The sequence below is a fragment of the Crinia signifera genome, chromosome 1 (genome assembly GCF_055691185.1).
Source record: "Crinia signifera chromosome 1, ASM5569118v1, whole genome shotgun sequence".
Classification (NCBI taxonomy): domain Eukaryota; kingdom Metazoa; phylum Chordata; class Amphibia; order Anura; family Myobatrachidae; genus Crinia; species Crinia signifera.
In genome coordinates, this window is record NC_139217.1 from 362,141,861 (window position 1) to 362,168,891 (window position 27,031).

Genomic DNA, 27,031 nt, shown 5'->3' on the forward strand with positions numbered 1-27,031 from the left:
GTCTCTCCCCCCCCCCCGCCCCGTGACTGTAGCAGTCCCCCGCCCCGTGATTGTAGCAGTGTCTCCTTTTCATCGCTGATGAAAAGGAGACAGTGAGCGATATGATTGCTGGCGATATATTGCTAGCAATATATCGCCAGCAATCATATCGCCCCATGTGTACACACCATTAGTGCTTAATACGTCTGCCCCAGTGTACGGACCATGTTTAGCTGAGTGTTTAGCAGATTGCCAGCTCAAAGATTTACCTGGCTATTGTTTTCTGCCCATTTTTGTAGTCTAATACTGTATCTCAATATAACATAATATTGTTACACAAAATGTGCTGCAAAATTAGTACATTCTTTAATACTGATATAATTGAATAAAATGTAATAACAGACAATATTTTTTTTTTTACAGAAATTACATTTTGTGTTACATAGTGGTGTTTATAATTTAATCCTTGAACATTGTGTATGAACCATAATTGGAAAATGATTGCAATTTATCATTATTCAGTACTGTAGGGATTGCCGGGTGTCTACAGGTAAACTGGATTAAGAAGACATGATATGTTGTGATGACAGGATTTGAACAGTGTTTACAGCATGTATGAAGTAGATTTAATATATTTTGCATTACAATTATTACAATTCCTTAACACAAACTTAAAAAGTTATTATAAAAAAAAAAAACCTCACAAACCTTGTATAAACTCTTTGTCTTCTTTTTTGGGTTTGCTTCAAACATGAGCTTTGAAAAGGAAAATATTAAAATCCAAATTAAATCTTGGGCTACACAATATAGTTTATAATACTGGTTGTCGACTTTTACAACTTCCTTACATTTCTTTCTCATATACTGGGCTTGACTCTAGGGACTTCACCACTTTTACAGCCCTTATAATGTATCCCTGCTTTAATCATTCCCCCCCCCCCCCCCCGCCAGTTTTTCCATTTGCTACACTGTAGTGTTTTTATATATACACTGTATACAATTAATCCTTTAAGTGCCAACATCTTTGTAAGAGATGTGCAAAATATCTGCTAAAAGTGCCAGTGTCGCTCACTTGTTATATAAATTTAAATAAAAATGTTGTGTAGAAAAAAAAACATTATATTTCTTATATAAGGTAAACATTACAGGTTATTATGATGAAAAAAAAAAATTTTGTTTGCCAATTTTCAGACCTATTTTGACAAATTCACTTGGCCTCAAAAGGTTAAATCAACGTCTATTATTTTCTGCGTTTAGCCTCATCATTGATTGGATTAGTCAAATACATTGCCATCATTAAATTAAACATTATACATTGTTCTAGTCACAAATTTGTTATAGCAAGACTATTAATACCCAGACTGCAGAAGGACTAGTTATATACCAGTAGATGTCGAGCGCACTGGCATCATAGACAAATGTACCCAAACAGGAAGTGGACATTCTCCACAGTACTGAGCAGCCCACCTCTAACACAGATCCTCAGTGATCAAACTCTCCTTTAGTTCTGACTATAGGAAGAGAGTGAATGCTGTGCATGCTTTACTGGCTGCATATACTTCTTTGTGTACTTAGGAGCGATTCTCACACATACGAATGTCAGTCTCTTCTGCATTAATTCATTCTGAGTTGAGTGAATGTTCAGTGCACAACAATTCACATATCCAGAAATGCATTCACATTCATTACCCAGAATCAGGCCCCCTATATCAAATACATCTAAAGCATCATTACAACATGTCCACTGCTCACCTTTCCTTCCTCCCTTGGAATAATGACATTTTCATAGCGAGTGCGGCATTGTTTAGAGGAGCGATAGATTCGACTACAAGAATTCACCACATCACTGACGAGATCCCAATTGGGAGTGTGAGCCGGTGACACCACTGTTAGGTTTAGTGGTAGCTCCAAGAGATGCTTGACGGCCTGTGTAAGCACAATGCCAAAGACAGCAATGTTTATAGCAAAATGGCTATGGCAGTACATGTTAAACAAGACTGATTAGCATTTATTATAGTTTTAAAACTTTTAGTCATAGCTGCTGATGATCACATTCTTTGTCAGGATGCTCCTCAGTAGGCCCGTCTTCATGGCAATTTAATTACATACACACTATGCTGTATTAAGAATTTTCTATTTAATGTTAAAACATTGACTACTTCTTCATTTATATTAATATACTGTAGCCATGTTCTAGTCTATGGAAATGACAAATAAAGAAGACAGATGGCAATACCATTCTTTTCCCACAGACAGAGTTAGGTCATGTTGAATGTTGAACACAATGACTAAATAAGGCTTGGCACTCAATTCAATGTGCATATGAGTATAGAATGCTTGAGGGGATTCTGAGTGTTGCCTTCACTGGGTGTACAGTATCACAAGCATATTCTGGTCACTTTCCAAATCTCCTTTGTTCTAGATTTACTTCCTATCTATTTATCACTTCTGCGAGGGATTCACATTACATTATTCCAAAAGGAGAATATGGTTATTTACACTAAAGAACATGTTTGCACCTGCAACAGAGCCCAATCTTCACTAATCAACCACTCTGGGTTGTCAGGACCAGAGTCAGTCGCCGGCTTCACCAGGGTTGGCAGTGGTTTGGCGAACTGGGTTTGCTGTTTCAAAAGTATGTTCTTCTTCTGTTCTTTGCCTTCTCTCTTCACTTTCAGCATGCCTGGGGCAGCTCTATCAAATAATGAGCGTGGAGGAATGACAGATTCCCCATGCCTTTGTTTCTTCTTTCGACCTGTAGCTAAACATATCATGCACGTTTTAGTAACGCCCATATTTTTTACTGTTAAACATAAATCAGAGAACATGAAAATGCCAAAAAGTGAAAGTGAAGTTAATGAGTGAGAAGATCAAAATGTCAAATAATTGTAATGTTCAAAAAACGGACAACAATTGAGCAAGATTTAATTCTCATTGTCGTGGAAATAACTGATGCACAACTACAGTACTTACCTCAATAGAGAACTGGAACATTTATATGCAAGTTCTAAACGAACCCCCCTCAATTCTAGCCACAAGCTATTGTTTTTCTCTACTCTCATGACCTTTATCTGTGCCCTGCACATCTATGGAGCCATCTTTGAGTCAATGTCTAAATAAACTCTTGGCTCCCCTATTTTTCTTCCTTCAAACGTCCCATCAAAACTGATCTCTAAAAAAATGTCTTTCTCCAACCTTAGCATCCGGACAGGTTTACTTTCTGCCACTATAGAAAACTTCCAACCATTACCTACAGTAGTCCAGCTTTGCAAGGCTAAGTGCCACTACTCACTTTCTATGTCATCTGCCTTTATTTATAGCATGTACAGTAAGCTTGCGCTACCTTTAGTATCAGTTTGTATATGTACATCATTTATATTCTGCTTTTGTACAATTATGAACATGTGCTACAAATATACAAGACAATAATGGCATAAACCCGATGATTCCAAAACAGCAGTTGATAAAATCAATTGACATATATCTCACCTGCAGCATCTGTTTTGTGTCTCTTATGTTCCTTTCTTACATAAACTGGGGGCAGTTTAGATTCAGGGATGGGGTTGGTATCATACATTAGACACATCACAGAGTCAATATAAATGTCATTCTCATCTTGTGGGGGAGTAGGTGGTGTCCAGATCTGAGCAAAAAAAAATAAAGATGTATGTTACAGTATAGAAATTTGGTCAGTGCATAGCACCAATATATCAAATATATTCATGTATGTCTTTGTGCATTACTACTCCATACTTACTGGCATAACTTCTGTCTGCCCATCTGGACTCTCATAGACAAATTCCTGGAAGAAAAAATTCAAGTGCAATATTCGGTCACGTATTTTTGCATTGTCAGCTTACCCACCAGGTACAGCTTACCCACCATGTACTGATAAACTTATATTGGGTAAGTCCTTAACATTCTAGGGGATCAAGTTTAGAGTGCAGGACACCCCCAAACCACCCCAAAAGGCCCACCACAAAGCGCCACACTAGAAACCTCAATGAATGCAATGCCCTTCCCCTTGCTAATTTGGGATGATCAGAGTTCATGAAAGGCCATGAAAGGGCACCGCCGGTGACATCACTACCAATGCATCACCGGCTAGGACATTTGAACAGCCTGCCCCAGGGCTGCCTTCTTGGAATGTTCTGTCTGGCCTTGGGTGCCGACTATGGAGTCAAGTGTGATTGAATTTGAGCCTAGTCCCCCTCAGAAAGACCGCTAAAGCTGAAAGTAAAAGGAGACTGTAAGCAGAAATTGGGCAGAATGGGCTTTGGTCAGAAATAATGGTAATGTTCTCTACAGACAGAAATAATGGTAATGGTCTCTACAGAAATAAAGGCAAGGAGGAGCAATGGGTAGAAATAAGAGCACAAGGAGGCTCTGGCATATAATGTGTTATGAGGCATATAAAGGGGCATGAGCAGGCTTTTAATTAGATTGGCCTGAAATCTAACAAACAGAAAGGTTGTGACCCCTTTCCAGTTTTGGCCACACCTCTTGGTAGCAAACCCTGTGCGGGAATTTGGCAGGTACATTTTTTTTTAATTTTCCCTAACATGGCTCCAGGGAAGAAACAAGTATGACATTGCTCTTTTAGAGACTTCTTCCATGGAGAATCCAACCTACCTTATTACACACATCTTCTCTTGTGTAGGTCAAAAGTTCTTCCTCAGCTTCTTCCCAAGCAATTTTCTCTTCCCACTCCTTTTTATCTTTTAGGTGTTGAACCTCCCACGTTTTCTTTGCCGTTTTAAGATCCTGTAGATCATATAGATGTCAGATTAAAAAGGAAACAATACTATTTTTTCCCCATTAGTGTGTGAGTGTGCCAGTTTAGTTCTAGTGGGGTTTAAAGGATATCTGCCCTCAAATACATTTAATTATGTTATATGCACCACAATACAATGATAGAGAGAGAGAGAGAGAGAGAGAGAATGAACATAGGGTCTAATTCAGACTTGATCGTAAAGCACATTTTTTATCTGATGGACAAAACCATCTGCACTGCAGGTGGGGTAAATTTAACATGTGCAGAGATATTGAACTTTGAGTGAGGTGTGTTCAGACTGAAATATAAATTGCAGTCTAAAAATACAGCAGCCAGTATTTACCCTGCACAGAAACAAATAACAGCCAAATCTAATGGGCCCCATACATCAGCAATCACAATTTATGGATTTTCAGATATTGGGATATTTTGGCCAGATAAATGGATTTTACAATCTATCCGACTTTGCCCACACATTACAGATTTTTTCAGTGATCTGCAGATTTTTCCATCTAAAGATTGCATCTTCATATCTGGAAATTGCCCCAATCGATTGTCATTTCAGCTGTTCATAATGTAAATAGATGAAGAAAACGAATTGGGAATGCCCACACATCTAAAAAAGATCTGCAGATAATACCAGATTATTAAACATGTTTAAAAACCTGATTAAGCAATCGATTGGCGATTGTGATTGGGATTGCCAAAAGGGGGAGCCCACACATCTAAAATTAATTGTGGCAATCATCTCCATATCTGAAAATTGTCACAATTAATTGCTGATGTATGGGGCCCTTAACTCTCTCTGCACATGTTACATCTGCCCCACCTGCAGTGCAGCGTGGTTTTGTCCAAATAGAGAAAAAAATAAGGTACTTGTTTCCTAGAACGGCCACAATCGTGAGTGATCGTGGCTCTTAATTAAGGGACACGATCCTCACGATGTGGCCGATTTTTTACAATTTTTTCCCTTTGAATGACAGAAATCGGGTCAATCGGTCGGTCGCGACCAATTAAAATCGGCCGCGATGCGACCGACCGATTCACCCGATTTTTCCATAGACTTCAATGTTAAAAAATCTTTTAACATTGAAATCGGGAGGATCGCGTTGGTCTTGTGCCATTATAATGGCACAAGATGAGATGGACTTGATTAAGTCCATCTCACATAGGGAAAAATGATAAAAAAGGTGAAATTGGCCAATATGACCCATTTCACATTTTTTATGTGCCCGCCATGACCCCACGATAGACGTCAACCCGAAGCGTGGCGAGCGCAGCGAGCCCGCGAGGGGCGGCGGTACGCGTCCTCCGACCTTTTCATTCCCCTACTATCCACGTCGGCGTGGAGTTGAGAATATATAGTGTGGCGAGCGCAGCGAGCCACCGAGCCCGAAGCGTGGCGAGCGCAGCGAGCCCCGCGAGGGGACGCGTATACCTGTGAAGTTATACGCGTCCCCTCGCGGGGCTCGCTGCGCTCGCCACGCTTCGGGCTCGGTGGCTCGCTGCGCTCGCCACACTATATATTCTCAACTCCACGCCGACGTGGATAGTAGGGGAATGAAAAGGTCGGAGGACGCGCACCGCCGCCCCTCGCGGGCTCGCTGCGCTCGCCACGCTTCGGGTTGACGTCTATCGTGGGGTCTAGCCCACTTAGTAACATTTGGGGGGGCAATTGAAAAAAATGGGGTGAAAAAAAAAAAAATCGGGTGAAAAATCGGTCGGTCGGATCGGTCGCATCGCATGCGACCAAATCGCATGCGATGCGATCGATCCGATTTTTTATCTTACGACCACAACGATCTAAATCGTTGTGGCCGTGCTAGGAAACAAGTACCAAAAATAACTTTGCGATCCTGTCTGAATTAGGGCCACAGTTAGCTGCAAGCAGGGGTGACTTGGAAGGTAAGTATTACAACCATCTTCTTGAGAGGAATTCAGTTTTCTATTTGTGCAGTAAGACAACTAATCTCTATAGATCCTGGTGTCAGATATCTCTAACCTAGAATTATAAAAACGGAAGTAGAACAATAAAAAAACGATTCTTACCTCTGTATCCTTCAATTTCTCCTCAGTAGTGGATGTATAGAATTCCTCCAGGTAGTTTAATGCATACTTTTCAATGGGGGTAAGCTAAAAAAAAAAGCAGAAGTGAGTGACATTTTCAAAAACTTTCCAAAGCAATCAGCAAATTGCTATATGATAGGATTTTTCTTTCATCCAGTGGTGGGTGCTGGGACTGTAGGTATACTGGACACTGGAGTCTGGGCATTAAGAAGTTTATTTCTTCAAGAATAAAACATGTTCCTCCTCCCCTATACACAATACACAGTATTTCCTTAGTGCTCAAGGAAGAAGGGCACTTTTTCTTTTCGGGCTGGCTGCAGGTACGGTCTTTTTGTTTCATTATTTTGCACAGTGCTGCCTCTTCAAGCTCCATCACCCTCCACCAGTGGAGGGTGATTTTATCTCGGGTGAGGAGGCCCCTGAAGACCCAGCGATGTGAGCTGCACATACTACCGGCAGAAGGACACCCTCTGCCAGTCCTTGTGGCAGGGCACTTCTCTGCCACTGATAAACCACCAGGGATGGGCTGCAAAAGGGATGCCATTTAGCAGACAGTTTCCAGTAGTCCCAGTCAGGGATGGAGCATTCAGTAACTCTCCCCCCAATAACCCTAGGGATGGACATTACATTCTGATGGTTTGTAACCATCTATGTTTTCCTTCTGATGTTAGTGTTCTAACATTTGATGGAAGCTTTCTAATGATAATCACAATTAAATGGTGTTGATTCCATGGCCATACGATGTTTACATACAGCTGAATTCAATTGTTGAACCTCAGGATTGATGACGGGATGCAGGTGTAAATAGAATTTTTTCCTTATGTGCAAATCATATGAATAGCTTTTCCATCAAATTCTTTTGATGTGATGATTAGTTACAATTGAATTGAACGTTTTCATCACATGAGGGCTTTTCTGTCCATCCCTACCTACAGGGATATTCTATTACAATCGGCTCGGCTGGGACTATGTTATTAGCTCCGTAAAGCCGGCTGTGCCACTGCCTATCATGGATTTTGTTTTGCCTGCCTCAGGTAGGTGAAGAAAAATCCCCGAAAGCAGCCCTGTTTTCCAGTGAAAACGGGGCTGTGGTGACTGAAAAAACACAGATTTCACTGAACCTCTGTGTTTTTTCGGGAATACTTTCACTTTTTTTAAGGCAATCCATATAAAACCAGATATCCCTATTTCTGGTACATCTTCTGGATTTCCCACCTAAGGCTAGCTGTATCTCCCATTACACAGTGCTAATCTACTATTTATCATACAGCAAGAGACTCTGCTGCCTCTCATGTACCTCGCTCTTGTGCGCCTTTTGGTACTGGTGACTTGGGTTAATTGTCCTTATATGCTACATTTCCGCTGAGCATTAAAACTGTGTACTTAATATATCAGTAATTGAATTAAGTCATTTATAAAAATCCAGATTTACCTGTTCTACCACTGCAGCCAATTCTTTCAGTCCCAAGCCATCACCATTGCCGGAGCACCCATCTGCTGCCTTCACCTTTTTCTCTTGGTCTCCTTTTTTCTCAGGCTCAGGCAAATCCACATCCATTTCAGCTCCAAGTTCGATGCTCTTCAGAGCCTTTATAGTTTAAATACAACAATATTTGCAAATTATTTTTGGGAATCCAATAGCATCCAATATAAGCGACTAGTCTTAAGGCCTGTCTTACACACAGGCAAAAGTTTATGCTTATGCAATTCTTGTTCCACCTTCACTTATCAACTACACCAGGGAAAAAGCTTATGCTGCAGCTAGAGTAGATCTCCAACTATCCACCTACCCGGTATCCGGACCCCAGGTCGACCCTGTCTCGGTCTACATTCACTAGGTCTACACCCAATGATCGACAGTGAGTAGGTCGACAACTATGAATAGTCGACACCCATGTTCGACATGGTTTAAATGTCAATATGAGCTTTAGGTTGACCATGGGAATGTCGACCTTGAAAAGGTTGACACAATTTTTTTAGGCAGACGTGTCGACAGGCGCTATTTCATGCCCTACCATCCATTAATTTGTGGTGGGAGAATAAAATAGTGTGCCAAGCGTAGCAAGGCACCGTGCCCAAAGCATGGCGAGCGCAGCGAATCATGTGAGGGGATGCGGTCCATGTTGATTGTGTGGACATTCGGGACAAAAACCATGGTCAACCTAAAGCTTGTGTCGACCATTAGATCATGTCGCCAATGGGTATGTCAACTATTCATAATTGTTGACCTACCCACTGTCAACCATTGGGTGTCAACCTAGTGAATGTCGACCTAATATACCAAAACCCACCAACCCTACCTAATCATAGTAGAGCAGAAGCTGCTGCAGAAGGCACAGCAAGTCTCCAACTATTCACCTTCCCAACCACAACAGGGCAGAAGCTGCTGCAGCAGCCAGACCAAGGGCCTGCTTCTAATCCCATCACTCCCCTGCGTGTTTGCATGGGGGAGAGATGTTTGTCGTCTGCACATGGGCATTTATGCACATGTCCAGGCGGCAGGTGCAAGCGGGCAAGGCTGTCAGCTGCCCACCCTGTCCCCATACAGGCAAAACTAAGACACCTGGTTTTAATGGCACCTGTGCGAGTGCCATTAAAACTACACGCAGCCAGAGGAAGTCTTCAGCTATCCACCTACCCTTGCCAACCACAGCAGGGCAAGAGCTGCTGCGGCAGGAACAGAAGTTCCCGAAAACCCTCAATGAATAAGTAAACAATCAAAAGAAAAAATAACTGAGTGGGATGGATCTCACATGGATTTCACAACGATATCTATAGTGTCCGATTCTGCCAATGAGTCGTTTATTAATTTCAGTTTGTCAAAAGTTTTGTAAAGTGAAAATGTTTTAATGGTCCACTTAAGGGAATCTGTTTATTGTGTTATCTTCAGAAACTCATAAGCTTTCCAATGACATACAGTATCACAATGCATAAAAACAACAGAAATAGCATGGACCCTTATGACAGAACCGTTAAGGGCACTACTGATTAAAACCATCTTTGAACGGGTTGGGATCATTCGTCAGAATGATTCTAGGTCTACAGTCATTAGGTCGACCCCACTAGGTCGACTTGCAGGAAGGTCGACCTGACTTAAGGTCGACATGGGCCAAGGTCGACATGACTTAAGGTCGAATTTGCATAAAGGTCGACATGAGGAAGGTCGACTGGTCATAAGGTCGACATGGGTTTTTCACTGTTTTTTTATCCGAATGTCGACACAGTCGACATGGACACAGTTGGCAATGAGAATCAGACCCTCGCATTGCTCGCTTCGCTCGCAATGCTTCGGGCACGGTGCCTCGCTGCGCTCGGCACACTATTTTATTCTCCCACCACGCCCTAGTGGATGGTTGGGCATGAAATACCGCCTGTCAGCACATGTCGGCTCAAAAAACAGTGAAAAACCCATGTCGACCTTATGACCAGTCGACCTTCCTCATGTCGACCTTTATGCAAATTCGACCTTAAGTCATGTCGACCTTGGCCCATGTCGACCTTAAGTCAGGTCGACCTTCCTGCCAGTCGACCTAGTGGGGTCGACCTAATGACTGTAGACCTAAATGCATTCTGACGAATGACCGCATCCCCTTTGAACTTAGATCATCCCTTAAGATGATAAGGTAGTGTGCAAAGTTCGAAGACGATTAGTTAAAGCGTTCGAGAGTTATCGTGGAACATACACACACACACACACAAACATCATTCAATTATACTTATGTAGATTAAACAGTGTTCATTTACCTCTATAAATGGTTTGGCAAACTTTGTAGCTATGGTCTCTGCTGGAGGCGGTTCTTGGGAAAGCATTACAAACTCTTCTGCTTTAGCCCCAAATCCCGAGTCTTCAAGTGGAGAATACAGCTCAAAAAGCTCATGAATCGTTTGCTGGTGGAGGAAAATGTAGTTTAACCATATAATATCTTACTGGACTCAGAGGATGATTATAAAGTCAGGGAAAATAATCTTTCCATTTAGCCCTGTATCAGTACAGTACTGTAATTATTGGTAGTTGCATATGTATTGTATTGTGAAATTTACATTACTACTGCACTGAAAATTACTAATTAAGGGAAAATACTGGCTGCTTTATTTTTACACTGCAATATAGACCTCACTTTGAAGTAAAACCCCACCCAAATCTAATTCTCTCTACACATGTTACATCTGCCCCACCTGCAGTGCACATGGTTTTGTCCATTTGAGAAGGAATTTGTATTTGCGAGTGAACCAGAAAAAGGCCAATAACCAAATGCTCATCTCTTAATATGGCTGTGAATCATTAGACAAGTAGCAAACCGTAATACCTTCCAACTGTACTGTTTTTAGTGGGATAGTCCCATTTTTATTGGTATTGTGCCTATGTCCAACCTGCTGGTCATAGTATCCCATGGGGGTAAAACTTGGAAGGGGGAATGCAGAGCAGTGGGTGAATTAATACTGTACAATGTGCACAGCATTATTCACAATGCACGGGGAGAGACTGAGTGTGATGTTAACGGGAGTTTGCTAAAAGGATCCACCCTCTTTCCAATAAGGCTTCATCCCTTTTCCGGGTGAGCAAAGTCCCATTTTCACATAACATAATTTGGGGTAATCCAAAAATTGTAAGCCCTGGATTTACAAAATTTAGAAATGTCCAATGAGTGTGGACAAGGAGCTAAACATCAAAGTTCTTCACATGTTGTTTAAGGAGTAAAGCAGATGTTAATCATTTTGCTATTTATATAATTCAGAACATATTGTACCTGTGTTAGAAAAGCCATTGAAAAGTCATTGCCCTGAGCGGCAACTTCTCGAATCAGATCCTTGGTGCCATTCTTCAGCAGCTTCTCTTCAACAGAGTTTCCACTAACAAGTCTAGGTGCACAATGTTCAAGGTCGATTATAATAAACATACACTTTGTAAATCAGGGAAAGTCTATTTGATCTTTTTAATAATGATTATGCAAAATCTATATTCTTACCGATATATGTGAATGTCCTTCGTTCTACCTATACGATCACACCATGCCTGAGCTCTACAGTCCATCACTGGATTTAAATCACTATCATAAAAGATTGCGGTGTCAGCTTCCACATAGGGAACACCCAGTGAGCGGCTTTGGGTTGATATTAGAATGCAGAAAATTCGGGGGTCTTTGTTAAAGCTCCTCATCAGATCCTATGCAGAGGTAACTGTAGTTAGCCAACAGAAACAAAACTGGAACCGTCTTTTACTTTATGACAACATTTACACTCTTTGGGGGGTATTCAATCCCAAGTCCCGGCTGTGAGTATGTCCCGACAGTCAGGACCTTGGCCCATTTTTGACCCACTTGCCAGTTTATCAGCAGGCGGAGTCAAGGTCCCGCCTGCTGATTGTCGAAAAGGGGGCGTGTCTGCAAAAACGGCCATGGATAGACGAGATCTGTCGGTGATCTCCACAATCCACAGCCATTTTCGGCAAATCGGGCTCGACTGCTTTTAAAGTCGGGTCCGTTCTGTTGATCTGCCTCTTCAATCCTGTCCGGAACGACAGCGGTGATTGAATACCCCCCTTTATCTCTCTGCAATATACAAAAACAAATAAGCTGCTACATACATGGCATTGATCATAGTTGGCAAACTCATCGATCCTCAAGAAAGTGAAAGAGTTAACATCTAGGAAGATCTCTAATATGTCCAGCATTAGCAGCATCTGGGAGAATATCAAAACACGCCGACCCTCTGACTTCAGTTTCCGGAGAAGAATGGATAAAGCTTCAAGCTTGCCTACAGAGTAGGAAACATCAAATATTTCATATTATATACCTTTTGTGCTTCAATTTTGAACATCCTGTTTCTTATTAACTTTCTCCAAGAATAAGTATATCATATACATGTATATTCAAAATGGCTGCTGAATTTAAAATACATTAAAAAAACTCAAAAGCTCCAACTGATGGGCTATAGTAAAACGACTGGTATAATGAAGGCAGCAACAAACTGGATAGCCACAGCATCTGTCAGGGGCCACCATCAATATATACCTCTCCAGTGAGATTTGAATAGTATCCTGCAACTAGGGGCAACAAAGCTCCTCATCTGGAGCTCTCCAACAACCAGCAGAAACCCGAGTCTATGGGCCAGATGCACTAAGCTTCAAAAGTGATAAAATGGAGAGTGATAAACAGCCAGCCAATCAGCTCCTACCTGCCATGTTACAGGCTCGGTTTGAAAAATGTCAGGCAGGAGCTGATTGGCTGGTTGTTTATCACTCTCCATTTTATCACTTTTGAAGCTTAGTGTATCTGGCCCTATAACTTTAATAACAGTAGAATAATAATATTATAATAATGAAACCTACCTGAATCGCACTGGATGAGCCGCAGATCTGGAATGTGCATGCAATGAGGCGATGTACGCTTCTGCAGATAGTTCATATACGGAGCTGCCTGTTCTCTCAGGTTGTGAGTTAGGATCTTCATGTTGTGAGTGTATGAGGGAGGAGGATGTGGAACTACCAAAACCGGAGGAGCCGCAATAACGGCAGGGACCACACACACAGCACTATAAAAAAGGAAGAAAAGTAAAAAATAAACAGGTGAGGTTTTATATATCTCCCATTATAACAATTTAACTAGCATTTTTTATATATGCTAATAGCAGTAAGTTGTGTCTCCTGTAACTCATGACAATCACCTCTTTGCAAGGGGTTCAAGCAACAGTTTCTGCTGCCCTGGGGATAGAATAAGTTGCCGCAAAGGATCACTGAAGTCTTTGGAGGAGTGGGAGGATAATACATAGTCTACAGACCTCGCCCATCTCCTTTTTATGCCTGCTTCAATGTTCTGTACTCCACAAGACTGCAGAGAACAGAGTGATAATAGGTCAGTCCCATACACCGGAGCCTGTCCACAGCGCCGTTCATTACAGAGAAAGAGTCGCTCCAGGCGCTCCCTCAATAGACGTTGCTTTTCCTCTGCTATATCCTGTATGAAAAAAAGTAAAATAAAAAACGAATATTTACTATAAACTTATGCAGACAAAATAATATATTATTCACTATAAAGTTACTGTAAGCATATATTATTTGATTTCTACCACTGCTAGGGCCTAATGTAGCATAAATCACCAGTTACAGTATAAATAAAAGCAGTTGTCTGTGATCAGAAAGTCGCCACCCAGACAGAAAAAAAAAAACCCTCTGCAAAATTGTGAATGCATCATAAATAGCGATTTATTCGCATAGTCACTGTCAAAAACCGAGCCATCGAACAGTGAGTAAGTCTAGGGCTTCCACTAATCAGCTAAAGAACCATTCTGGAAGTGGTCATTGCTGATGTCAGAGACCAACCTGGACATGTCTGCATTTTCACAGACACATACACAAAAAAACATGTTTCCAACCCCAGTGCATATGTGTAAGTTAATTCTAGTAGCTGGTAAAAGTGTTCATTAATTCCAAGCAGATACAGTATTTGCTTTCCTCAGACACAGGCTTCTTAAGGCTGCGGCACACCCTTTTCTCCTTTACCAGCCCAGGTTACTTTATTAATGTTGCACATGAATCAGCCTAAGCCATGTTTCCAGTTTTCAGATTGTACTCAGTGGTGAAGTACATTCACACTGCCAGGAGTGTGATTATAGCTCCAGAACGATTATAGCTTATTATAGCTCCAGAACGATTGTACCCAGACAACACCAGTCCTAATGCACCAAAAGGTTTTGTTACATTCCTAATGCTACAGTAAAATGATCCGATGCTTCTTTCCATTCCTCTTGTTCAGAATGGTGTTACGACAGTATACATACTGGATGTCTCATTTCATTCCCTGTATGGATCTCACATGGGGCTCTCAGCTCTTAATGCTGGGGTATATAATAGAGTGTGGGAAGCCGGAGGTGTGGGACTTTGCCCATATATATTTAAAAGAGGAAATCATTTAAATGCCAAAACCAGGTTGGCTTTGCCTTGTAAATGATTGCTACGTTAAAAATGAGAGATAATAGCAAAGGAGATAAATCTAAATTTTTAATGAAGATCATACATTTATATACTCATTTACAAGGCATAGCCAATCAGGTTTGTTTGGCCTTGTAAATGATTGGATTGACGCTTAAACAAAAATAAAAGTGCATTTATGGACAAACTTTCGCACCTCCGGCTCCCCACACCCTATTACATTTACCCTTATAAGACAACCCAAACTTTGCCCTGCCCTGCTGATTCCGCACTGGATTACCAGGGGTTATCTTGTATCTTTTATTAACCCATTTAGTGCCAACGTTGCAGTGATCGATCCTCAAAATATCGGCTAAAAATGCCAGCGTTGCTCACAGCACCTGTTCTTTTTTTTGGGTGCAATATTTAGCTAAACGTCAATTAATTGACTAAGCTGCATTTGTATTTATTTATACTAAATTACGCTGGCATTTTTTGCAGATATTTTGAGGATCTCTCAGCAACGTTGGCACTCAAAGGGTTAAGCATTTAATAAAAAAAAAAATGGTACTCTTTACCTAGAAGGGCGCCCGTCGCGGGCACATTTATGTTTGCCCGCGACGCGACCGACGCGATGACCGCGATTTCCCATTGAAACCCATGTTAAACATGGAAATCGTGTCGGTCGCGTCGCGTCCGGCCATAAATGTACCCGCGATGCCCACGACGCGATGCTCCCGATTTCCCATAGGAATCAATGTTAAAAGGCGCGATGGACCCGATTTTACTGTTAAATGGCTCAATGGACCCGATTTGGCCATAGGAATCAATGTTAAATGGGCCACAGAGCCCATTAACCCTTAAATGTCCCCCCCAATTTTTAACGCCACCCCACGATCCACGTGAACCCGAAGCGTGGCGAGCGCAGCGAGCCCGCGAGGGGCGGCGGTACGCGTCCTCCGACCTTTTCATGCCCTACTATCCACTAGGGCGTGGAGTGAGAATATAATAGTGTGGCGAGCCCGAAGCGTGGCGAGCCCCGTGAGGGGACGTGGATACCTTCACAGTTATACGCGTCCCCTCGCGGGCTTCACAGGTGTCCGTGGCGACGCCGACACCTGTGAAGCCCGCGAGGGGACGCGTCTACCTGTGAAGGTATCCGCGTCCCCTCGCGGGGCTCGCCACGCTTCGGGCTCGGTGGCTCGCTGCGCTCGCCACACTATTATATTCTCACTCCACGCCCTAGTGGATAGTAGGGCATGAAAAGGTCGGAGGACGCGTACCGCCGCCCCTCGCGGGCTCGCTGCGCTCGCCACGCTTCGGGTTCACGTGGATCGTGGGGTGGCGTTAAAAATTGGGGGGGACATTTAAGGGTTAATGGGCTCAGTGGCCCATTTAACATTGATTCCTATGGCCAAATCGGGTCCATTGAGCCATTTAACAGTAAAATCGCGGTCAATCAGCCTTTTTAACATTGTTCCCTATGGAAAAATCGCGGTCATCGCGGCCATCCCGATTTACCCGCGATGACCGCGATTTTTACCCCCGACGACCGCGATTTCAATCGCTGGCGCCCTTCTAGGTAAAGAGTACCAAAAAAATATTTATAAACCATCTGTATCTGAATAGACTGCGCCACACACTATACATCAATAGCCACATTGTATAACAGAGGATCCCGTGCACGGTGAGGACATGAGAGACCAAAAACAGACACCCAAGTGTTTGTGTGATTGACCATTTTTAAACTAATGCCTGCTTATGACGTACTTGTGCTGGGGTCACTGAGCTCTGTGAAGGTTTGAGAGGAGATGCAGCATCATTACCACCGGGATAAGGCAATATACTTCTTCCTTGCATTCCTGTAAGGGAGTAACCAACATATTGCAGCAATTTAGTCGTGTACTTAATAAACATATCTCCCTCCTGCACCTTTTTCAGGGCTAAGCTGCGATTAAGTAGCAGAGATGTTTTTCTCTCTGGAATACACATCAGCGTTAGCATACAAATCACAGGATAATAAGGATTATATAGATGTATACCCTTCAGATGTGTCTCCTTTGCTAATTATGTGTGCCATATCAACTCAATCAACATTTAAACTCAGCCGTCCTTCATTGTACTGTGCAGTCAAAGCACCATCCATACAGATTTAGCACTGTACACTGACTAGTAATGTGACATATAACACTGTGTATGATGCTTTGTAATGACATCTGCTTTTGTGTTTTCCCTAGAAGACAATCTGACCTGTCTGAGGGGTTACAGCAGCATTGGGCATGTTGGCAGGATGCTGGTTTCCCAAGGCATTGATTGCATTTTGAATGGAGCTTCCCTGCGACACTGTCTGCATTACCACAGGGCCAGGGGGCCGGAGATACTGCTGTCCAGGTGCTGAAACAATCTGTAGAACGCTTCCTGAGGGTTTACAAACAAACATCTAAATTAATAGCCACAGCCTAGCTTCTGCAATGTGACAATTCAGACTGTGCTATTAAACTGTGTTATGTTCATTTACACATTCCCCACTTACCTTGCAGTTGTAGTGGTTGCCCAGCGGTGAGTTGGCGCAGCTGACTCTGCGACAGAGTGAATGTGTTACCTTGGAACTGCAATGTAACTGGGGTTTTGGGCTGTGCTATCCTGCCTTGAGCAGCACCTGAAGCAGACAGCTGAGTCATTTTCACCACTTCACCACCTGCCAAAAAAACTAAAACAATTAACTTATGTCACATTATAGTGATTTTACCTTATTAACAAAATGTGTCTGTGATGTGGAAAGCCTACAATAGCTTAAAAAAATCCTGATAATGCCTAGGGAACACTGTGAGACATTCCAGAGATTACTACTTTGATAGATATTAACCATTAAAGCAATAACTATTAAATTGTAGGAGCACAACCCTGGGGAGAGAATATTATTCACTTAAAATGAGGATAACCTGCATTATTTAATCATAACCCTTTATTACTACTGGCAACGCAAGTTACCAGTCTTCCTTAAACACCATATAAATCAATACTTGAAGACAGCAAAACAGTAGCAATGGTTCTTAGGTTATTTTTTTCCATGCAACATTGATGGAGTTAGACCCCAGCCACATGCTGCAATCACTAAGCTGATGGAAGCACACCCCCCCCCCTCCCCCCATCCATCACAGTCATAGATCACTGCGCATCAGGTCCAGCATTGCAAGCGCTATAATAATCAGAAATGGAAGACGAGGAAGAGGGCAGAAGCAATAACAATAAAAGTTATAATAATCTGCAAGGATTATGAAGGTGAAAAATATTATTGTAACTACACTTCTCCAGATTCTGGTTTAAGAATAGAAATGTATTGATAAATAATGTTTATTATTGCCTTCTACCCTATACGATATGATAGTGTATTTTTCATCTAATAGTCACATACAGTAGTATATACATGCTCCTATGTGATACCTGAAGTGTAAACTGGTTACGAGAGATAGCCCAGCTATCAGCTACAAAACACAGATCTTACTGCTAGAATGTATGGGGGTAAGAAATGCCCGGTTCTTACCTTGATTTGTAGAGCCTGATGTGACTGGGGAACGTCCTCGAGCCGGACCTTGCTGAGTGACTGTGGCTGTAGTTGTAGTTACCATGCGAGATGCTGGAGTACTGGAGAAAGCCACAGTTCGTCCTTCTGGCTTCTGGCCATAAAGAACCGGCTGAAACAATCTGTAGAGTATATAAGCACAGGAATAGTTTATTTTATGCTAATTTCATAAAATACTTGTATACTAAGTATTCATCTTCAAGATATCATTTATTATTTCAATGTTAGTCTAGAAAGCATTGTGTTCTCTTTAGGAGCCAAGTATAACAATATTCCAGAGTGCCATCACCAGTACAAAAGTTATAGATGTTTTTTTCGATGTTTTTAGGTCGAATTTTCATTCAACCTATTCAATTAAAGTGCAGTTTTTCGAAAAAATGATGGATTACGAATTACTTGCTGATCCACGTGTTTTTTTGTCGACTTTAAAAAAAAGGGAAACTGCATAGTCAAAATAGGACTAAAAACCATCTAAAAATGGGTGCAATTAAATAAGAAAGTCTCCTTATTTCCCCTTAGGAGTAAATGTAATAGGGGTGAATGTAATGGGCATTCGTATTAGAATTCCCTTATTCTTGAAACGACTATCATTTGCCATAATATATTATGTCTAGTGTTTGTTTGTGTGTTTCCAAAACACTGCCATCTGTTGGCAGTGACTGAAACTACATCTCTTTCTCTCTCACACATTCACAAACACAAAGACAATCACAAGGTAGCAGACTAGCTTTCGAATCATTTGCTGAGATACAAAAAGTATCTAATACATAGAAGATAACTAATAAAACACAGTGCTTAAGGGGATTTTGATAAGTTTTATAAATATCACCATAGATGAGAACAATAGAAGCCCGACAAGAGACGCTTAAAAAAGAACAGAGATTCTTTTATTCAGAAATACTCCATTATAGTGTTTAGACTTCCAATTTGGATCCTCTTTAGTCCTAATAGACTGTGTTGGAAGGTTTTTGTTCATAAAATGCATTGTTACAGGAAATAAGTAGACATAAATGCTTTATATATTAATAACAATAAATTCAAGCTGGTACAATAAATTGCAACTGGGTATTCATTACTAGGCTCATGCTGTTCCATATCAATACAAAATACCTATCACACAGATAAAGTTCTTAATTAGTGAAGCAGTAGGACATGTGAATTCTATATTGTATATCAATTCAATCATCAGAGTAATTGCTTTTTACAATATTAACATTCATAGGCAGAGTGGCAAAATTATTATGACCACTGGGTTACTAAACATTTTTCCTTTAATATGGCTTGAATACCTCTACGGTAAGTATGGATTCTACTATCTGTCAGTAAGTTTTGCAGTGACTATTAACCGAATGTGATGTGGTAGAGGATCGGTACTTGTGTATTATCACGGCGCCAACGATTTCCATTGCAGGGCATTGTACAATGAAAAATCGCATCGCATTGCATCGCATGCGATATGACCCTGGTCAAGAGCAGAGTCAGAGTGCCAGGATTTAAGACCCGTGTTGACCCTTTCACACCAATGAAAAACCCGGGTTCTTCAGTAAATTACCAGGTTAAAAAACTTTAACCCGGTAATTTGCTTCTTGGTGAGAAAGGAGTATTAGTTATCTTTGCTGTGACATAATTTCTGTTTAAATCCTAAACACCCAAATAATAACCTTATGCTTCAAAGCAGCATTATACAGATAGGACATATATAGTGTATATTTGAATGTCATATACATATCCGTGGGGCAGCACAGATGGTGTAATGGTTAGCATTACTGCCTCACAGCGCTAAAGTCATGGGTTCGATTCCCATCATGGCGCAACCTGTGCAGAGTTTGTATATTCTCCCCGTACTTGCGTGGGTTTAATCCGGGTACTCCGGTTTCCTCCCACGATCCAAAAATATACAGGTAGGTTAATTGGCTTCCAACAAAAATTAATCCTAGAATGTCTGTGTGTGTGTGTACATGTGGTAGGGAATATAGACTGTAAGCTCCACTGGGGCAGGGACTGATGTGAATGTTCAAATATTCTCTGTAAAGCACTGCAGAATATGTATGCGCTATATAAGAAACTGTTAATACATAAATAAATAAATATACCTGCTAGGTTTAATTTTAACTGGATTGGGACGAGATGCAATGTCAGGAGAGCTGTAAATTTCTTCCATCAGCCTTCTTGTCACCTTTTGGACAGGCAGCACCTGGGCTTCATAACATGTCATTTTACTCTCCAGTCCCAGCAGATCAAACAGCGACGGATCTAGGTTCTGTATAATACAAATGATAATCATTTATACAGTAGGTATTATTATGCAGATTTTTACTGTATACAATTAATAGCAAAGTGTTTTATGTGTGCAAATAAACTGAACATCAAGAGGGGCTCTGAACAGCAAAGTCTAATATGAAAGGTGTCCAATACTACATACAAAGCAATTGGCATTATGGGAATTAGAAAAACAAAATATGACTGCAATTCAAGATCAAGAATGGTCGTATAATTTCCATGTATGCACAAGACCATTAAAAATGTAACATTGTAACCCTTGTATCTGAGAAGCTGGGTTCTCTCCCCTTGACTCCCCTCTTCCTTAGCACTTGGGACCCCAATGACAAGTAAACGTACCAAGCTGGCATTTCAATACATCCATACAGTGATAGCATACTGTATATTATGTTACAGTATGGTCAATAATACCCCTTTCAGACAGAAAAAAGACCCGGGAATTTCCCTGGTCCAGGAGGGTAGACCCGGGTTTTTTTTCTGTCTGAAAGGGTCCACCGGGTCTAAAATGCCAGGGCTTCAACCCAGGACTTTACCTGGGTTTTTCCCGGGTCTGTATTCCAAAAACCCGGGTCGCCGGCTATCTGAAAGGAAATGACCCGGGTTTTTAGGATTATTACACATTGTTAGGCACTGATTGGCTCTCCTGGTGGGGTGCTGGCTGATTGGTTGTGAGGATGGGCCTCTCTGATTGGCTGGGAGGGCATGGCAATGGGGCTGGCCTCTGAGGTCATTAGGGAGCTGAAGAAAGGATAGCATGGCCCACTGGTAGAAGCAAGAGGTGAGAGCTGCTGGCAGTGAGAGGGGAGGAGGATATCGGCAGATGACTGGGACAGTCAAAGATGCCACAGTGTACTCAAACATTGCAAATATACTGACAGCCATGTGAGGTAACATGTACCTTCCAGTATATAAAAACAATAAAACTTGTTTACAACATATCCTTGTGTCATGCCATGGTTAATGCAATGCAGTGAGCAGTCACCACCCACTTTTCATGACCTCATCTCTGTGTGCCTTTAAAACTGTCCTCTTCTTATGACACACAGAGTTTTGCAGGAAAAATCCGGCTTCTGTGTGAAAGGGGTCGACACGGGAAATACCCGGGTTTTTGCTCCTGTGTGAAAGGGGGTCAGCACCTTGCTGCCTAGTTGTACCCGGGTTTTTGTATCCGGGAAATACCCGGGTTTTTGCTCCTGTGTGAAAGGGGGTCAGCACCTTGCTGCCTAGTTCTACCCGGGTTTTTGTATCCGGGAAATACCTGGGTTTTTGGGATTTTTCTGTCTGAAAGGGGTATAAATTATTTTTGCACACTCAACTGCACTTATGCCAAGAAAATGGTTCAGAGGGGAGGAATGAACACTATGGCAGGTTCAAACATAAAACGAGGATTGGCAGTATGTTCCTAATTCCCTATGTACAAGCAAAGCATGGAGTAATCTGACTATGCTGGCAAACTTTCATGCCCATTTGTTCTCTCTGCTTGTATCATGCTGCATAGTGGGGGCAGGGGTGTCATATATAGGAGAATTGATGTATCTAGCAATCAATAAACATGTTTCATATAACAAATATATACAAAAAAAAACTAATTATTATTCATCATGTATATTTCAGATGTCCATATAACATTTTATAACACTGAAGATAAAGTTCAATTAAATATATAAAACAAAACCAACTTCCACTAGAAAATATAGAAACAAAGTATTATCCCAAATTATTAATATTTCAGATTATGGGGGGTATTCAATCTCCCGCAGCCATCTCCCAATGGGCTAAAATGAACATGTGTTTTTACATGACCTAAAACCCCATTATTTATTTGATCATTTGTATATTAAGGTGAGTTAGTTTATGTTGGGGATTGTCTCACCTTTAAAAGCCATAAGGTACTTGGCAAGTGAGCTCTAAACCAAGAAAAAACACATGTTCATTTTAGCTATGATGTGCAATCAGTTGCCAGGTTCCTAAGAAAATCAGTTGTTAGTGTAGGACTTGCAGTGAAATGGGGTCTCTTGGCGATGGGCTGCAAGCTTAAATGCATTGATCAATTCATGAACTAAAACCCCATTATTTATTTGATCATTTGTATATTAAGGTGAGTTAGTTTATTATGCTGAGTGCTGAGCCCTGAGCCCTCTGTATTTGTGTGCGTGTGTGTATATATATATTTATGTTTATATTAGAGCCCGTCACCATTTTTCCTACGACCTAGCGTCTAAAGCCCCATATACACTAGAGGAAATGTATAGCATTTCAAGTGATGGGTGCCCTAGATAAGCTCTGCTTCATCCAAACAGGATGACCCCCAATTTTCCACTAGAATGTTAATATTTACTTATTTATGATATATTTTAAATACATTTTAACAGTTTGCCCTTTGAGTGTCATGTAAATTTGTCAAAAAAGGTGTGAAAATTGCTAAGCAAACATTTATATTCATCATAATGACCTGTAATGTAATTTATATAGAAAATATAATCAATTTTATACAATGTTTTTATTTGAATTTATATAACAAATGTGAGCGACGCTGGCATTATTAGCAGATATTTTGCATATCTCTCAGAGATGTTGGCACTCAAAGGGTTAATGGTATTTTAAACAAGGTGTTTGACAGTATTCATCCAAAAAAAATCCCATATTTTTGTGATGAGGTCAAAGGTGGACCACAATTAGTAATACAGATTCTTCCTTATACACTATTGCTGCAGTCATCAAACAGCTCATCTCAGCACATTAGGTCATGTGCAACTCTTATACAGATAGTGGTAGATGCTCAAATTGCAAGAGCCAGGCGTACTAACCCAGGTAGGACACTCAGGGGGATATTCAATCCCGGGTCACGACTGTCGGGCTGGCCCGACAGCCGTCACCCTGTCCCGTTCTCGGCCAGCACGACGAAGAATCAACAGGCGGGATTCAATGTCCCGCCTGGCGAATGCCAAAAAAAAGGTCGTGGCCGTGAGATATGGCTGTGGATCATTGAGCTGCGGCCGGGAGCTCAACAATCCATGGCCGTTCTCGGGAGAATGGGCCTGACTGCTTCTAAAGTTGGGTCCGTCCTGCCTAGATCCCTGTTCAATGCTGTCAGGAAAGACAGCATTGAATAGGGTCCCGCTGCTATTTCCCCCGTCGGGAATAGCGGTGGGAGATTGAATACCCCCCTCATTGTAAACAGGGTCAGACCTGGGTTAAAACTGTGATCAAATACCTGGGTCCGACATGGGTTAATGGCTGAAAAGGGCTATAAGTCGCAACGTGATATGACTAGGACCAGGAGACTGTGCTAATTAATCTGATAAGCGACTTAGTCTGAATCTGAAGTTCCACTCTGTTTTGTATACAAACTCAATCACAAACAGATACACAAGTGTTACATATCAAACAAATCAGTGCACTCTCCTGATGTTTATGCATCTAACAGGGTGTGCACACAGGGAAATTCGGCCAGGTGATTTTGACTAGATCGTTAAAATCGCCTAGAAGGCAAAACAATGCATGGCCCCACAGCGTCGATGTCACCCGACCAAATAGACTGTGCAGGCAAAGCATATTTCACTAAGCTGCCGGTCAGTATTTTTGGCCATGGCTGGGGGAAGGCAATATGCAGTTAGCCGTCTTACCTCTGATGGCTAACTACATCTTAATTAGGACGCAGCTTAGTGAAAATCGCTGAGCCGAGTCCCGTGTGTACACCCCTTCAGACACAATTACATGCAAAACCGATACCTGTGCTAGCAGAAACTTGATGACTCACTAGTACCGCATAGTGTTCTGAGGCAAGGTGTACAAGAACCCATCTGCACATTACAATAGTTACCTTTACAGCTATGTGATCAGCTTGTATATGGATATAATAGTGCTTACCTTCCATGGATCATATGCCAATGCTTGCAGTACTAGTGATGCAGTCTTATATTTCAAAGCTTCAAATGTATAAGAGGATTGCCCAGATCGTGGATCAACCAGATCTGGATGGTTACAAATCCTCTGCAGCTGCATAAGAACATGAAGAACACTGACAAAATGTCCGCCCTTTAAAGAATCCTGAGTCCTGTAAAAGGGAAGGATTGGTTCCTTAGTAATTGAATAAATATGCCTATGGCAGTATGTTTAAGGACAATAAATTAGTGTCCAAAAACTATTTATCAGTTGGCCAAATGTAATAGCCACCAAGTTCGGTGGCCGTGCAGGATACCGGCCGAGCTCAGAGGCTGTTACATTTGGCCCAGTATTGTATGTGTATGTATCAGCATACCCTGGCTGTAGAATCACATCTTCATATAAAGCTTTCTGACGGTTGGAAAGACGACATTTTAGAACATGCTCATATTTTTTTGTTAATTGCTTCTCAACATCTTTCTTTGATCTTCGTAATATAAAAGGTCGAACGGTCTACAAAAAAAAATAATTGAAGATACAAAAAATAATTACCAGTGACATTTGAAAACAGAAAGTAGAATTTGTTTTACACATCTAACAAATAAGGGCCTGATATGGAGTTGTATTTATGCAAGCTTTTGCAGAGTTAAATGTACAGTTTGGCTTTGTGCTCCATCAGATAATGTACGCACTTGAGTCAGGAGAGGGAAGAAGCATGCTTACATGGATTGAGTACAGGCAGACGCTACAGGGACATTCCCACCAGGTCCACCAGAAGCCTAAAAAGTTTCTTCCCTCAAGCGGGTCACCTGCTGACACGTGAACTCCTGAACACCTCACTGTCTAGTCACGCCATAACCCTCTGCACATAATTTAGCACTGTGTCCCCATGGAATATCTTTCTGTATGACTGTATGTGTTCCCCCACCTGTTTATATTGTATACTGTTTACTTGTTAAGGCCCCCATACAATAGTCCAGCTTGTCCTAAGGACAAGTCGGGCTTAATTTGCCCTGAGCTCAGGCAGCTATTTGGCACTTGATGTGCCATTTTTTACATGGGATAAATCACATATAAATGTGACTGGATAGGAGAGGCAGGAAAGGGAGGGGCACACTTACATATCCCACATAGAAGTGTTTGCATACTTGCATAAAGATACAGACTGGCACAGAGATGAACCTACAATAACTTTGTAAAAGTCCTTATCAATTGTGGATGACAGGACTTGCAAACACATGATGATGATAAGCTGTGACCAGCACTATCCTACTGCTGATTACAAAGTCATAATCGCAGCTGAAAAGTGATTCCTTGGTTGTGTACACATTATATTATGTTATATATAAGTAACCAACCAAATATTCACTCCAAAAATGTTTGTACGCGACATGCAGATATATAACTGCTGTATTAGAGTTTTTTTTTTTTTTAAATGGCAAGCAAAAGATATGTTTTAAGTGTATGGGACGAATGCCTCCAGTAACTTTGGTGCACATGGTACCGTTGTTAATCTACATGCATCTTCCAATGAAGTGCTTTAGTATATGTACGTACACATGCTTTTTTTCTGTGCAGTTTTTTTGGATACTCAGAATGTTAACATGTCAAATACAGACACTGACATAATGTTGAAGCTGACATAAGGAGGTATTCAATAGGTTTGCTATTTTTTTGGAAGAAAATTAAGCAGAATGTTTGACTGATTGTCATTATCAGGATATTCAGTTAAAGGATTTTTTTTATTAAAAAAAGTTCCATTTCTAAGTGATAGCACATTGGATCTGGGACAAGAATCATGTGATCGCGATTCTGAGGGCTGGCTATTGAGGATTAAGCTTCCCTGATAAGTGACAGCTATCAGGAATTAATTGGATGGCCCCCAGCGAATCCAATGGCTGCAGTAATTCACAGCGGCTAATTGAATACCCCAAATAATGCCAATACTGTGAATGCTGGCAGTCGGCATGGTGACAATGCAGTCTTTAAATTCATGTCGACACTGAATTGCAACAAATTGACAAAAAGCATTTGTTTCTTTCAAACTGGTGACAATGCGAATGTTATATAATATTCAGTTATTATGATTAATACACTGTAAGGCCATATAATTACTATTCTATATGATATCATATTGTGTTGGATAACAACCAGAACCAGCAGTAATAGTAAATATCACTAACCCTGTGCAACATTATAAAAAGCTTGTGGCAATTTTCCTGACTCTCTTCCCCGCTGGTTTTTAGAGGGAAGTCCAGATAAGGTTTGGATATTCCTGGGATTAAAAAATGTACCATGGTCCAATGATCTCTCCATGTGTTTTGTAGTGGAGTGTCTCTGAGAAGCAGTCGGTTCTGGCTGTGAAAAAGCATGTAGTTAGTATATAGGAAGACAGGGACATCAGATAATTAGGGCAAATTTAGAAAAAGGTACAGTAATTTATCTATGTTATCTAAACATTGTTGGTTCAGTGCTACCCTAAAACATGTCGTTTTCTATTCATTGTTACCAATTGCCCATTAAATGACAGTATATAATGTATATACTTTATATAAGT

At 41.2% G+C, this 27,031-nt stretch overlaps 1 protein-coding gene across 9 annotated transcripts in view; it reads right to left on the bottom strand.

Moving 5' to 3' along the window:
- EP400 (E1A binding protein p400) overlaps positions 1–27,031 on the bottom strand; it is a 111,505-nt gene that overhangs the window by 19,231 nt on the left and 65,243 nt on the right. For 8 of the 9 annotated variants that reach the window (XM_083150087.1, XM_083150081.1, XM_083150076.1 and 5 more), the window contains 22 exons: positions 26,658–26,832; positions 24,851–24,987; positions 24,460–24,646; positions 20,403–20,569; positions 18,271–18,431; positions 17,260–17,424; positions 16,977–17,144; positions 16,497–16,588; positions 13,484–13,773; positions 13,149–13,351; positions 12,405–12,574; positions 11,788–11,984; positions 11,569–11,680; positions 10,565–10,708; positions 8,253–8,408; positions 6,803–6,886; positions 4,612–4,743; positions 3,737–3,781; positions 3,469–3,622; positions 2,499–2,740; positions 1,732–1,905; positions 688–735 (listed from right to left, as the gene is read on the bottom strand). In XM_083150087.1, coding sequence (XP_083006213.1) covers positions 688–735; positions 1,732–1,905; positions 2,499–2,740; positions 3,469–3,622; positions 3,737–3,781; positions 4,612–4,743; positions 6,803–6,886; positions 8,253–8,408; positions 10,565–10,708; positions 11,569–11,680; positions 11,788–11,984; positions 12,405–12,574; positions 13,149–13,351; positions 13,484–13,773; positions 16,497–16,588; positions 16,977–17,144; positions 17,260–17,424; positions 18,271–18,431; positions 20,403–20,569; positions 24,460–24,646; positions 24,851–24,987; positions 26,658–26,832 — 3,403 coding nt within the window. The remainder of the gene's footprint in view (positions 1–687; positions 736–1,731; positions 1,906–2,498; positions 2,741–3,468; positions 3,623–3,736; positions 3,782–4,611; positions 4,744–6,802; positions 6,887–8,252; positions 8,409–10,564; positions 10,709–11,568; positions 11,681–11,787; positions 11,985–12,404; positions 12,575–13,148; positions 13,352–13,483; positions 13,774–16,496; positions 16,589–16,976; positions 17,145–17,259; positions 17,425–18,270; positions 18,432–20,402; positions 20,570–24,459; positions 24,647–24,850; positions 24,988–26,657; positions 26,833–27,031) is intronic. The other variant, XM_083150067.1, reaches the window with a different exon arrangement.